The sequence below is a fragment of the Passer domesticus genome, chromosome 3 (genome assembly GCF_036417665.1).
Source record: "Passer domesticus isolate bPasDom1 chromosome 3, bPasDom1.hap1, whole genome shotgun sequence".
Lineage (NCBI taxonomy): Eukaryota > Metazoa > Chordata > Aves > Passeriformes > Passeridae > Passer > Passer domesticus.
Genome location: NC_087476.1, coordinates 102,914,835 through 102,929,566, shown reverse-complemented (window position 1 = coordinate 102,929,566; position 14,732 = coordinate 102,914,835). Strand labels below are relative to the sequence as shown.

Here is a 14,732-nt window from a genome sequence, read left to right as displayed (position 1 = left end):
GAGATGGCAAAGTGGTCTGCTGGAGCTAAAGTGTGGGAGAAACAACCTGAGCAAGCCAGCCAGGATTAGAAACCACAGTTTCTAAGAAGTTGATGACAGAACTGAAGTAATAAAAAAGCTTCTGCAGAGTCCTTAAAACAGCTACCCAGGTTACTCAGGAGAGAATCCCTGAACAGAAGTCTCAGGAAGATACAGGTCTTGGATCCATGACTGGTTACCAGTTCCAGCTGAACCTTCCTCTACCAAAAACTGGGATCCACAACAACTTTCTCTTGGACACCAATTCTTTAGGATGAGATGGGTGGAGGAGAAGGATTTAAAATTCTAAATCAAATACAACGGAGACCTCAGTATCAGCAAAAGCTGCTTAAGAGAGGTGACTGGTATAGGGGATAATGAGGAAAAAGTTACACTTGCTGGAAAATCATGACTGTCCTCTAAAGAAAGTTGAGGGGATCCAAGTGGTGAATGCCATATGGAACACCAAAACATTTTCATTAAATGAAGGTCTTCCAAAGACAGGAAGATCTAGGCAAATCTAGGCAAATGTGAGACTCACGAGGAATGACATAGAGAAGATCTAAAACAACCAAAAAGCTAAGAAGAACGAACAGAACAGGTGCACAATACCCTTCATACTACATGGGATAGCTGCAAAGTTAATCAGGGACTCAGAGACCACCTCTACAGATGCTGTTAGAATAAAACCATCATCCAACTACTTGTGTATGGGTGCTCTCAAATACAATGCAAATATATTTGATAATAGCTTAAAAGGGAACTTACAACAGTAGACTTCCCAATTACAATTCTGGTGGCTGCCACAGAATGAGAAGAAAAGAACTTTGCTGATTTTTGTTTGCTGGTGTAATATGAAATACACAACACTGGCCAGTGCTGTGACAGGTTGTGGACACAATATATGATACAATATCAACATGTCCAAGTGACATAAAAGCAGAAAAGCAGATAAAGATAGTGTAAAAGCAGTACAGTAAAAACAATTTCTGAGTTATCTAGGAGGATAAAAGATCATGGAATCATAGAACAGCTGCCATGTGTAGGGACATCTTCCACTAGACAAGGCTGATCAAAGCCCCATCCAAGATAGCCTTGAACACTTCCAGGGATGGGAAACTTGTTCCAATGTTTTACTACCCTGTTTCACCCTGATGGTGAAAAATTTCTTCCTAATATCTAATTTGAATCTACCCTCTTTCAGTTTAAAACCATTATCCCTTGCCCTATCACTACACTAATTCTACATAAATTTAAATGCTCTCTAAAGAGATGTGATTTTTGCATAATCATCTGCCACAAGACCCTTGTTTCATTTCACTTACATGAAAAGACAGCATGTATTTTAACATATCTATAGGTTTTCTGAAAAATACAAGTGAAACTGCTAACGGTAAATTTCTCAAGTGATATCTCTACTGCACCTAAGACAACATAAGGTTTCATTAGAAACAAAAGATTAAAAGTAATAAAATAGGTAATCTCTTCCATTGGAATCAAAACAAATTCAGCAATGGAATACACAAATTTTAGAGCTAGATTGCTAATCTAGATTTCTACTTAGCTTTAATGCCTTTAGAACCAATAAATAATGCACACTCATGTTAAAAATATTTTAGTACATGACAGATAAAAAAAGAGCATTCTCTTAAGAAGACTCTTGAAGTGAAGTACATTTTTTGTAGATTTACTCTCCTTTCTACTATGCTATAAATTGAAAGGCAATTAAATATGATAGAAAATTCTAGTCTAGTTCTGTTCCAAGTTAAATTCAATTTCTATCCACATATAGCTTAAATTAAACCTTATCTAAAAACTCTTTCCTACTATGTTAAGTTATTAATCATTTTCATGAGCTGTATAAAAATAAAAGCATTTAAAAATTTGGGGTTGGGGGAAGAACTGTACTGTTTTCTAAGTAAATCTTTAACGCACATATTAATTGCCTCTCTGACCCTCCAATGGGGCTGAGTAGATGATGAAAATGTAAAAGAAGGTTTGATCATCCAGAGACTTAACACTTGGGTTTGCTGACCAAGCACATTTCACATTTTACCATACAGCAGACCAAATTGTGGCACTGCCATTCACAGCAGCCCCAGATTGAGACATTTTAGCCACATACAAGAGCAAAATGACAGGGCAAAGACTATTAAACAAGGAAAAAGGAATTCTATGACTAATTCATTTAAGAAATTTTTTCAGAGGCTTTCTTCTAAACAATACAAATATAATCCTACTCCTTCATGCTACTTGAACCAACAGAGAAGTTTGCACTTGTAATGCCACTCAGCTATTTGTAACTAAGTGATAGTGAAATGGTCCAATGCAAAGCATCTTCATTTGCTCATCCAAGTCTTTTGAGTTCCAATCTTGCAAGACTGCATCTGTAAAAAGCTTATCATCACTTTTTTGGCATATGAAATTTATCTGCTCCTGTTATGCTCAACTTACAATTGCTTTTTCTACTTCTCATCCCACCACATCATTCTTGAAACTGCTTTTTTGAAGCTAGGACTCAGGTAGGAAATAAAGCACTGGAAATTTTGACAGACAAACATATACCAATTATTTCTGAACTTTTTAGAATCTACAACATATTAAGGATTATGGTGTGAACTTTTTAAAAAAGCATGTGAAGCAAACTTACTCCTAGGATTTAGTGAACATACTAATCCTGGATGCTGCTCTCCTCTCAGAAGAATACTACTATATCCTATATTATCAGCAAGATATTCAAACCAGCATGCATATGCTTCAAGAATTCATCTCAGGAGCCAAAGGACAATGCTGCCAACTCATTGAGACTGAGTCACTCCCAATATCTGAGGGAGGTATGGGAAATGTCCTTCAATGGTAAGTAGTTTGGGGAAGGGTATACATTTCCATTTTATAAAGTAAACCCTGTGAGACAATATTAATTAAAAAGTCCTAGTTGTTTTTGTTTGTTTGTTTTGTTTAAAGCTAGAATCCATGTTAAAAAAAAAGGACTAGTGATGATGGAAGACAGAAATTGAAAAGGAAGGCACTCTGACTGGAAAGTTTAAGGCAAGCTTAGTATCTTCAGAAGACCAAATCAGATTCTAGCAACACTGGTTGCTTCTAGCTATAATTACATCCTTTAATCCTTAAGTCAATCCTCTATCAGTTTTCCCACTATTTTTCTCAGAACTGATAACAAGACAACCAGATTTAATTACTTCGGTTTTGTTCTTTTTAATATTGGCACAGTGCTAACATCTCACTGTTCTTTATGGAGTTTTCTTGGTTATCTGGTTTTATTAAAAGACTGACCAAGAATAGCTGAGGGTGGGGGGAGGAGTGTGTCTATGAAATATCTATGAGAACAGAGCACTGAATGAATCTTGAAATTACCAAATCAGTAACAGATGATAGCACAGAAACAGGGGTATAAAACAGTAGCAAGAAGCAGAGACCTAACAAAGACTAAACTTCCAAATTATTCTGAAAACAGTCACAAAGAAAAACAAGATAATCCAAAAATATTAGGTGCAATGCTATCCAAACAGGCCATATACCATGTTGTAAAAACGTTATGAAACATGTACAAAACTATGTAAGCAATAAAAATATAAGCAGTTTATAATCATTGTCCTGTTCCATTTTTCACAGATAAAAATATAAATCAGATTTTGATAAAGATTTTTACACTTAAAAATAAATTCCCAAATGAATCTATAAATTTGAAGAAATTTCATTTATGACAGGAAAAACTGGGCACATCTGAAGAGAACATTCTGTAAACTTTATATTGACATATTCATCTTTTTAATAAAAGACCAGAACCAACATTAAAAAAACTACAGTAATGTTTTCTGTAAGAGCTCTTATACATTTTTTATTCAACAACCTCCTTGGAGAAGCGAGCATCTTTACCAAGACCAGAGACAGCCTGTTCTAAGCTTTCCTAACATAATAGCTGTTTTCCTGTTTTCCAAACATTTAGCTTTCCTAACATAATTGCTGGAAATTTAAGATAAGTGTCTCATAACAGCCTGATGAAAGCTGAAGCAACTGGTATTTTGATGTTGATGCCAAATCAGTATGTTTTGTTCTGTTTGAACCACTGCATTAGAAATCAGCGTGACACTAAATGTAACCTCTGAGTGTAAGAACAAGAATTTATGGTATCAGATGTTTACTATTCCTACTTTTCCCTTGGCATCGCTCAAGGAGTTTTCACTGTTGTAAATATACATTCAAGGGTTTGCGCACAAAAGAAATGCCAATTTATCATCTGATTTAAGGATCTCCATTTTCCTAGCTATTATGTACAAGGAACAGGCCAAGAACAAGATATGTGGCAGAAGTCTATCTACTCCTACTGAATGTGAAATTATCAACTACTTGTTAACCAGCTCAGTGCCACGTCATCTGCCTCTAGTCATGGCACTCTCCTTTAATTGCTTTCTGGTTCTGCTTGTATTACACTTTTATTTCAATGGTAATAAATGAAACAGACAATCATAATTTCTTCAAAGAGTTCACAGTCTTAAAAACACAATTTCATGAAGTCTAAATGACTGTCTAAAGTCCATGACCTTACAGAACAATGTCTCTGCTTTTAATAAATTATTCTCAAATGTACACTAAAAAAATACAGTGCCACTTCTTTTAAACTTAATTCTAACAATGAAAGAGAGATGTGAGATGCAATTAGATGATTCTAAACTGAATCTCAGAAAAGGCAATGTTGATATTTTATAATTCTTAATATTTTATTAGAAAATTTTGAAATTAAGGAAAACCATCCCGTTTTCCTACAGCAAACTTATTCATCCATAAATCTGCACTTTTCCCCTATAATTTTAACATGCAAATCTCACGGAAACCCTTCAAATATAATGGGTGTCTCCTCAAATCTGAGGAAACACTGAATCTGAAGTCAACTGGCTCAATTTGTTCCATGCACTTTGTTTCCATTTCTGTTTCCTCTTTTCATACAAGAACTTCCCTTTCCTCTAATATTTTTAAAAGCTTTCTTTTCTATTATCCCCATGTCTGTGTTCCTTTATTCCCCCCTTCAAATAAAATCTTTACTTACAGCACACCAATGATGACTATGGCACTGTCTTCCTTAAGAAGCACAGTAGTATATGAAAATCAAAATAACTAAATACATTTCTAGCAGGCACACAACATATAAAGCGTCTGTAAGATCACATTGCTGCCAGATACAGTTTTTCTTCTTTCTTTCTCACCTACTCCATTAAAAATTTTATTATTGTTTTGGCTGATTTAAGGCAATCCAAATAGCAACCCACTTAATAACAATATACAGCAATGTAGACTGAGCCATGAAATTAAAAAACAATGGAGGAGTACAGACACCTACAATTGTCTCTACCTGCCTGCAGACATACTAGGTTATGCTAATTGTGGAGGTATTTTGCAATTTTATACATCAAGGAGGGCAGAGGTATTAACACAAAACCCCCTTTAGATCCTAAGGCTCCAGGAGCTAAGTACTCCTCTATCCTAGCTCTGACCTCTTGTTAAACTCTGATCCCAGGAATGCACAACGACTGATTTCAAAGAGGTTTCAGGAATCCACAATTATCTAGTAATTCACATGCTGTAATCCTGCTTGTACAGTTGGGACCTTTGTGCACAGGAGAAGGGAACACTGCTTTCATCACTGGCTTGCCACACACACCGACAAGGACACTTCAGTCATCAGAAAACAGAAAACTTTATTTTTAAACATTCTCAACAAAATAAAAAGATTCTTTCAAGAACATGCTTGCTCTAGGTGTTCTATTTAAGATCAGTTCACACATGTGAACTAGAAAGAGAAGATATTTTAAACTGGTAATTTTTCTGAAGTAAATGAAGATTTATTTTCTTGGTATTCTATATTTCCTGATAGTAGGATCACTGAAGTTATCATTGACAAAGAATAAAGTGGATATTTTTCATTCTCTTCATCCAAGCACTTGCAAACCACAAGTTATATTAGACTGCATAAAAATAGAACATAATTTTACTTTTGTGAAACAAAAATAATTCGGCTTATGCATCACTTTTTAATCTAAGAAGCTGAAACAAATGTGCAAGTATAAATGTACCATTAATCTTTCTAATGTATCAATGCTACTAAGTGTTAGTCTAAACTCTAAATTTACAAAATATTAATCTGTGACCACTTCTTTGACTTTATAATCTATCTTTCTGAATACAGTCCTTAGCAGCATTTTATTCTAGTTGTCTTGAACATGCTGAGCTATATTTGCAACAATGGCAGTAGGATGACTGTATAGAATCTGCAGACTGCTGCACAGTCCCAGCTAGCCAGGTCAGCTCTGAACTAATACAACATTGCAGTTCCCAGGAAGTTCACAGAAAATATGTCAAAGAATAAAGGGAGGATACTGAGAAGATGCCACAGTAAATGTGCACCCAAAGGGTAGCCAAAAGAAAACAACCTTGATTATACAATCTTTGCCATTTTCTACTTTATGAATTCTTTGCAAGCTTTTTACTACCTTACACAAGGGGCTGAGAATATGACAATATTCTACGGCTGCCATGTCCTTCCACCAAGTAAGCCGACTAGCTACATCTACAAGAAAAATTTTCTTTTTGGTGTAAAATCTTTTCATTTATGTTAATTTTTACTCAAATATGTATTTATTTGGCATATGCAATAATCAGGTTTTGGGAAATTTGTTGTAAAAACACAAACTCAAATAGTGTTGCATAACTGTGGGAAAAAAAAACCTCTAAAACTGTCTTTTTTTTTTTTAATCACGGTAAATTATACCTACTTGAACAACAACAGAAGTTAAAATGTAAGCAAGTACTTGAAATTTCTGTTCTCCTAGAGCTCCAGAGAGGTCCATCTTTCAATTTTTAAAGTGGTCATGCAAAAAAATTAGACCTTTTTTCCTCCTTTAACTAGATGAGATTTTTTTCCAGCATGTCTTCTATTATCTCCATCAATTAACTCCTTACAATCAAACACCTTCAAAAGTTAACTTTTGCAAAATTAATTAAATTAACTGAAAGTCAATCTAGAGACATGAACTCCTCAAACAATTTTAGCAGAAACCAACTTCATGCATCTGTCCTGTGAAGATCTTTTTTCTGATTTGAAAATACAAGATTCTGCATTTCCACCAGACTGCTATAACCTACTTCATGTAGCTTTTATTCAGTATCAGCATTTATTGTCATAGAAGTACGCATTATTATCCTGTATTCACATCACTTGAATTGTGGAGAACAAGTTAAAAATTACTGAGCCATTGAGACACCAACCTTGTGGGCAGGGTGCAGCAGCCATCGGCCGTCAGCCTGACTTGGGTTTCATAGCTATCCAGGGGACAAACAACTTGCTGAACAGGAGGACATTCGACTGTGCTGCAATCCACACTGAACACTACGGAGGAAGGGAAGAAGAACATTTCTTTTACTCATGCTTTAGAAGCTTTCTGCAAATTACTTCCTCATAAGCAACCACTTATGCATCAGCCTTTCAAGTCACAAAAATTATCCAATGAATGTGTGCTTGCTAGGTAACATTACAAAAAGCCTCCCTTTCTCTTTAAGATTCGCTTTTTAAAATTATTAGGAAGCAACTAAACTGATAATAGTTAATTAAAAAACAGAAGTTAAGACAGGCAACCTTACACAATCATTAAAACAGTGAATATTAGTTAATAGAAGTAGCCTAGTTATGGAAGAATATATATTTCCTACAGCTCTTAAAACAGTAAACAATTAATTGTTTAATTTTTAACTAATTAGAATCTGTTTAAACAGCAAAATACTTGGGTTATAAGAAAAAAAAGTGATACACTACAGATATATGTGTGCATGTTTAATGTACATTTTTAAAGACTATTTTATTAGGTTGTCTTGTTTGTATATCTATATATGGCAAAAATGAAATGCAAGTTAACAAATCTTTCTGCATTAGTGAGATGAAGAATTTTACTTAAAAGAAAGACTGACCAACAGTTTTTAGAAAGCCACAAATGTCTAGAAATGCAAAGGAAAAAAACCCAAACCAGTCTAAATATGTATTTAATGTTCCAAGTTCTACTCAGGAAAGCTGAAACACATCTTTCTCTCATTTGGTCCTAAGTCTTCCATGCAAGAAACACTACCAGCTCAGGCACTACGTATCTGCTATGCCTTTCCATAATTATACTTAGAAAGTGCAGAATAAAACACGGTTCCTTCTTTAAGAAATGAGCTACTTTCTGACTGAGCAAGAAGGATGAACAGAATGTTATCAGACTGCAAATTATGCAGTACAATATCCCTGATTACTGATTAAACTTCACTGCAATATTGACACTATCACAGCAGCTTACTGAACTACTAAAGCAGCTTGACAATGCTACCCACATTTCTTGCAAGAGCTCATAACCTTCAAAGGGCCATTTTTCCTCTTCTGGTCTGACATTTTCCAAGCTTGATCCTCAGTGGTACATAGCAATAACTGATTCTGTCATCATGAGACATCAGTCTCAGAATTACATCTGCTCTGCATATCTCCAGTGCAGTGGTTACAGTGTGATAGCACATGGCTCACTAATGCTGAAAAGCAGCCCAGACTGTCTTTTTTAATCAGGTACTTCAAAAACATTACAAACAAACTCTAAGTTAAGACTACTCAAATAAAAATTTTCTCTTTATTATTACATTATTAGATTAATCATAAAACACTGAGGTAGGACAGGACCTCTTAGAGGCTCCCAAGCCAGGCCCTGTAGATCTGGATTATGTCCAGGCGGGTTTTCAACATCTCCATGGATGGAGACTCCACTACCTCTCTGTGAAAACTGTGTCAGTGCCCAGCCACCCTCATTGTGAAAAAATGCTTCCTGATGTTCAGAGGGAACTGCCTGTGTTTCTATTTGTACCTCCTGCCTCTCTATAGTCCTATGGCCGAAAAGAACCTGGCTCTGCTTTTACACCCCCTTCAGGTATATTGATGAGATCTTCCCAGAGTCTTCTCTTCTCCAGGTGGAACAGTCCCATCTCTCTCAGTTTCTTCACAGGAGAGAGATGAAGACAGATAAAGCATGGTAAAAATATTTGAAAAAGGAAAAAAAATTCCTACATTCTTTCAGATTTAAACAGGTTTCTCAAACTGGAAAAAGTATTGACAGAAATTTATAGATAAACTGAAAATATTCTGAGGTTACAGAACAGCCTAAAATTGGATTCTTCATTTCTTTAAAAGGTATTTCCCAGACTAGCTGCATTACTGTCCTGAAAAATATGACTGCAAACATTTGCCACTGACTGTTTAGTTTTCTTTTCACATCCTACTGCGACTCCAATAATTAATACATGCACATGTACATGTTTTTATGAACAGTTTATTATAAGCTGTTATTGTATATCTTATTCTAAACTATTTTTTTTTGTCTATCATAGGAACTTTAAGCTTTATATACAGTTTGACAAATCTGTGTCTTCAAGAACTCATAAATATGTTCCAGTTTCCTATTAGTGAAGATTCAGCCAATCATCCTTTGCTTACAAGTCTTCAAGAAATTTCACATACACTGAATCTGTATATAGAAGCATCTGCGAGTTACCACTTTTCTACAAGAATAGCAGAAACCCTGTCATGGTTGCAGACCCTGGCATATCTGCAGTCATGTGTTACCTCCTTTGTGGACTACAAATCCAAAGGTTTTGAAACTGCTAATGAAACCAGGTGAATAAAACTTTCTAGTAGAGTAAGTTATCAAAGTATGCTAAGTGTGTTAAGTTTCACCCTAACATATTTCAACTAATAAAATAGCTGGCTCTTCACCTAATACAATGTACAGTTTAGGGCAAGATCTAAGTAAATACCTATGCATCCAGTGGTGAAGGAGCAAGTCAGTATTTGCATTTCTGATGAAACAGTGGCTCAGCACAGGCTAAGGCCTCAAAACTTGCAAATTTCTGAGGGTTCAGTACAAGGATACACAGTCTGCTATTACAGCATAGAAGCACCACAAGACATCCTCTGCTTTCAGTTCAGATGCATTTCAACTCATGAACAGTGCAACACAACACAACTACACATGATAATGGTAGTCACATTGTCTGCCATGGGAGAAGTAGAAAGAAAGCATCTACCCATGACAAGGCTTTATCCTTTTTACATTCCATGAAACTCAGAACTCATATATATAATATATATATGATATATATATATGATATATATCATATATATAATATATATATGATATATATATGATATATATCATATATATAAGACACACACACATATATAAGACACACACATATATATATGTGTATAGATATGTTGTATATACATACAACCACAGCATGCCTGGACCTTCAGTGCAGCTATGTCACTGCCTGAACCACTTTCTTACCTGCCCTATCCTAGGTATTTCCCAACATGGATCTCCACATTTGCTGATTTTTTCCCCTCCCTCACCTTCATTGCCAATTTAAAAGCCATTTCTCCAGCTTCATCAGTAACATATCTGTAATTCTTCCTCACTCTTTTTGTCCAATACTTTCCCACTCCTATCTCAAATTCTGTCAACATAAGCTTTTAACAAAGCATCCAATAAAACAATGTAAGTACTATTCTGTAAGTGACAGAGGACAAAAGAAAAATATTCTAGAATTCTATTTCCCTAAGCTCTGTATAAAAACTTGATTTTGCTGACCCTTGTCCTTAGTGCAAGATTGTAAAATCTCCAGATCTGATTTTCAATGCTGAAGCTGTATCAGGGTGGAGCACAAACTACTTCCCTGTGCGTCATTACACGCTACCTACTAAATTATGTTGCTGGTCTCGGACTTTCCATCAGCCCGGACTGCACAGAATTCCCCAAAGAAGTAAGGCAAACAATAACATTTTCTTTACAATTGTGTTTAAACCAGCGTTTGGTAGAAGGAAAAAAAGAGTAATTTTCAGGCCATGCTAGAGATGAGTGAATGAAAGCTCTGCCAAAAAGACTTCTGAAAAAATGACAGATGAGTAGTCTTTTCAACACAGGTTGTGTCTATCATGACAGACATTTCCCAATGCTTTCCCAAAGATGACAGAAACTAAAAGATGACATTCTCCATTGCACCATATGCAACAACAACAATTACCAAAAAAGGTACAACAAACATCTGTTGGACAACTGCCAAAGTAAAGTATTTAGTTTGTTTTATTCACAAGTGACAGCTAGAGTTCCTATCAACACTTCAGCAAAATACATTTTAATTTAGTTTTCAACTTAATCATTTTCATACAAACAAACATGATTTTAAAAATGTCCTTGTTCATAGTTCATGTTCACAGCACATACACTCCCACAAATATTGCTGTTAACAGATTATGCAGTTCAAGTTTAGATTGCTCATTCAAACTATCTTTAGGGAAAAAAAAAAGAAAAATTTGAGAAATGTAATCCCCAGCTTAAAACTAAATTCAATGCACATAGACTAAATTCCCTACTCGTGAATAGTTACACACACCTTGTAGGAATAAAAGAGGTGTCTTATGGAACCAAACCAGGGTTATCTCATCTCTGAGCTTTGCAACCACAGTAAAACAATGAGCATGACACACTTGTTCTCAGTAGGTGCCACAACTGTGATTAGATACTTGGTGAAGCAACAGGTAAGAACATTTAAAGCAAATTAATCTGAAGGTTAATAGACATGTATGACTACGGTACTAAGTTTCTTCAGTATTCGTTTTAACTGGACACCAATGCCTTCAATTGTATTCCTAAAGTAAAAGGGGAACAAGAGAAAATGGATCTCAAAATGAATGATTTTATTTTTATTCTAGTATTTAGTGTTGAGGAAACACTTTATTTTCCTTTCACTAACACCATTGCCAATCACAGCACTTGAACAGCAGTTCTCAGCAGAAGGCTCCCAACTCAAATGCCAGCACTAACTAGAGAGCAGTGTTATCTTTTCTAGGGAACAGAAATAAACATAATTTTTGCTTTAATGGCACAAGAGCTTTATCTTGGCATACAGCAGCACTGCTGTCATAGGAAATAGTCCTTCCAGCTTTATTTCCACCAGAAAGCCCTTGCTGGTGCAAAACCCCTATTGAGGCTGGTTAAACAGACAGAGAGGTGCAGGAAGAGTGTTCTGGAAACATTACTCACAGAACTAAAGGTTTTGGTCTGTGGCAAATAATGGAAACGTATTTTTCTCTGTTCAACATGTTAACTCCATAGACTTGCTGATACATTCAGTAAAACTGATGACAGCAGCCCCACAAGAGCCTCTGCATGAACACCAACCTCCCAGGCCTTACTCTGTTCATGACCCATATTTTTCTAGCAATATGGCATTTCAGTAACAATTCATATATTTCAGTTCCTCTCTAACTCTTCTTGCCCACAATTCTTCAGGATACAAAGCCAGACTCCAAATATGCAGGGTTTATTACCAGGTCTCTCAACTTCTAAGCCCCATTTGCCAAGCTTTATATTTCCCTTAAATCCCGTTAAGTTTCTTTCCTTCCCCAATCTCTTCAAAGCCTATGCTATTCTACCCTCCTAACACACACCTTCATGTTTCCAGTCCTAGGTACCTTCACCTCTTACAACTCCCTACAGCAAAAAATACAAACCTCTTCAGAAAACAATACAGACAGAGTTACATAAATTCACTAATGCGATAGAGAATTATATTCAATTTGAAGATTCTGTAAAACTAGCAAGTTGAAAACAGCTTTCAAGAACTAATTTCCATGGGCAAATCTGGACAGACTTATTTGCAAACTACAAGATGGGAATTCAAAGAGTATTTGGGAGGACATGATCAGAGCTAAAATTTCTTTAGAAAATGATAAATAATTCAAAGTCAGCAAGAAAAGAATCAGTAAAGGCGTAATTGAAGTATATAGGAGGAATTAAAATGTACAAATAGTTCAGTAACAGTAATACTACAGAAAGATCCTGGCATCATAACAGTTCACCAACTAGAAATACCTCTTGTAAAACAGTTACAATTTTATTTAAAGTTTTGCATGAGAAACAGAAGGCAATTATTCTAAAGTATTTAGTGCTGCTGAAGACTCTCCCAAAATCTTAGCCTGCTTTTGGATACCACATGTTAAAGTGTGGATTAACTGAAAAAAACCTATAGAAAGGAAACATAACCAGGGAGGAGTCAAAAAAGGCCATGTCACAAGAAATTACAGCTAATTCAAGATAAAAGAAGTCCGTGGTTGACAAAATGTTCCAGGGCAAAAATGATAGAAAAGATTTGTTCACCAACTACTCAGGACAGGGTACAAAAATGTTTGTTTAAATTTCCACATAGATTTGCACTGAATATTAGATAAAAAACACAAAGAGAAGCAGTAGAAGACACAAAGACTGTACAATCTTCTTCTGTGGAAGATTTAGGAAAATGCTAAACAAACATAGGAAAGGCACTGTTTAAGCACACTTGAAATATAGCACTGTTTGCATATAATGTTTTGGATTATACCATTTTATATGCTTGCTTTCAGTTCTCTGTTTTGGCTATTTATCTTACCAAAGCCCGGATCAAAGAGTGAATTACAGCTTCCACTTCACTTGGAATAATAAATCACAAGAAAGGGTGATTTGTGTTCTCATGAAATAGAAGATGAGTAAATACTGAAAATGTTGTACAGTTTTTTAGTATGCCCCTCCATAAACCTTTTGCTCTGCAGTTTGTAAGGGACAGCACTTGATAATCTAGAGAGATCTTCAAACAGAAATCCTAATTCCCTGTTCATGCACAATTTATTCCTCCTATGAAAAAACTATGTATAATCTAATCAATACATAAAGCATGTCACTTGTACTAGTAGCATTCACAGAAATGCAATGTTCTCACTAGGTTACTTTTCCCTTGCTACTCAGTTTGAATTAATGTCTAAAGGAAAAAGAAAGTAAAATTTCCTATATTTTTATTCTGTGTTATTTTTAATGGGTATTGCCTACATAGAATAATTAACTTTCAAGAACAATCAGAAGAATTTAGAAGCTCTATAGGCTTTACTGGATGCAATTATATAGATTATTTTGCTTGTCAGATAGAAAAAATTGAAAAATGGGAAAAAAAATTGTATCCACTTTTACCTGGCTTGCATTCATAGAGATCACAGCATTCCCCTGGCTTTCCTGATGCCTTAGAAACCAATATATTCAAATAGCCAGGTTGGCAAACCTTCCTCAAGCAGCCTGCAGGATTACACACACAACGGCTTGGGAGTGGACAGCATTCACCAGGAGGTGCATAGCCTTCAATCAAGATGGAATCTTCTGGACATCGAGGGGAAAACTGGACCTCACAGCGAGCCTTGGAGCAATCAGGTTTCTCTTCTGAAAGGAAGAGAAAAATCATAATGCCATACATGTCAGTAAAACACTGAAGTTGTGAAGATAAACTCAGACCTCTCTTCTCCCTGCCCCCAAAAGAATAAAAAAGGAAAGAGCTGCTGCTGAACTGATTAGTAACAATTACCAAATATCCTTTAAAAACTATAGTTATTTGCAAGATGCTAGGTGTCTTATGAAATATTTTACAAAATTTCTAAGTTGTGCGTCGTGCATGACGGCTGAACCCACATTCTCAAGTGGAGCTGTGAACTTACATTTGGCCAGGATGTAAGAAGTTGGCTAAGAGACAACTTATCATGTTATGTCAGCCCTGATGTTCACACCTTTTCCTTCAGTTTCCTAAGACCTTCCTTTATGGGCTGATTTAAA

At 35.6% G+C, this 14,732-nt stretch overlaps 1 protein-coding gene across 2 annotated transcripts in view; it reads right to left on the bottom strand.

Annotated features, from left to right (window-relative positions):
• The window catches only part of CRIM1 (cysteine rich transmembrane BMP regulator 1), a 172,237-nt gene that overhangs the window by 76,322 nt on the left and 81,183 nt on the right, over positions 1-14,732 (bottom strand). The window contains exons 3-4 of one of the 2 annotated variants that reach the window (XM_064414754.1): positions 14,103-14,345; positions 7,300-7,420 (exon numbers count right to left, since the gene is read on the bottom strand). In XM_064414754.1, coding sequence (XP_064270824.1) covers positions 7,300-7,420; positions 14,103-14,345 — 364 coding nt within the window. The remainder of the gene's footprint in view (positions 1-7,299; positions 7,421-14,102; positions 14,346-14,732) is intronic. The other variant, XM_064414755.1, reaches the window with a different exon arrangement.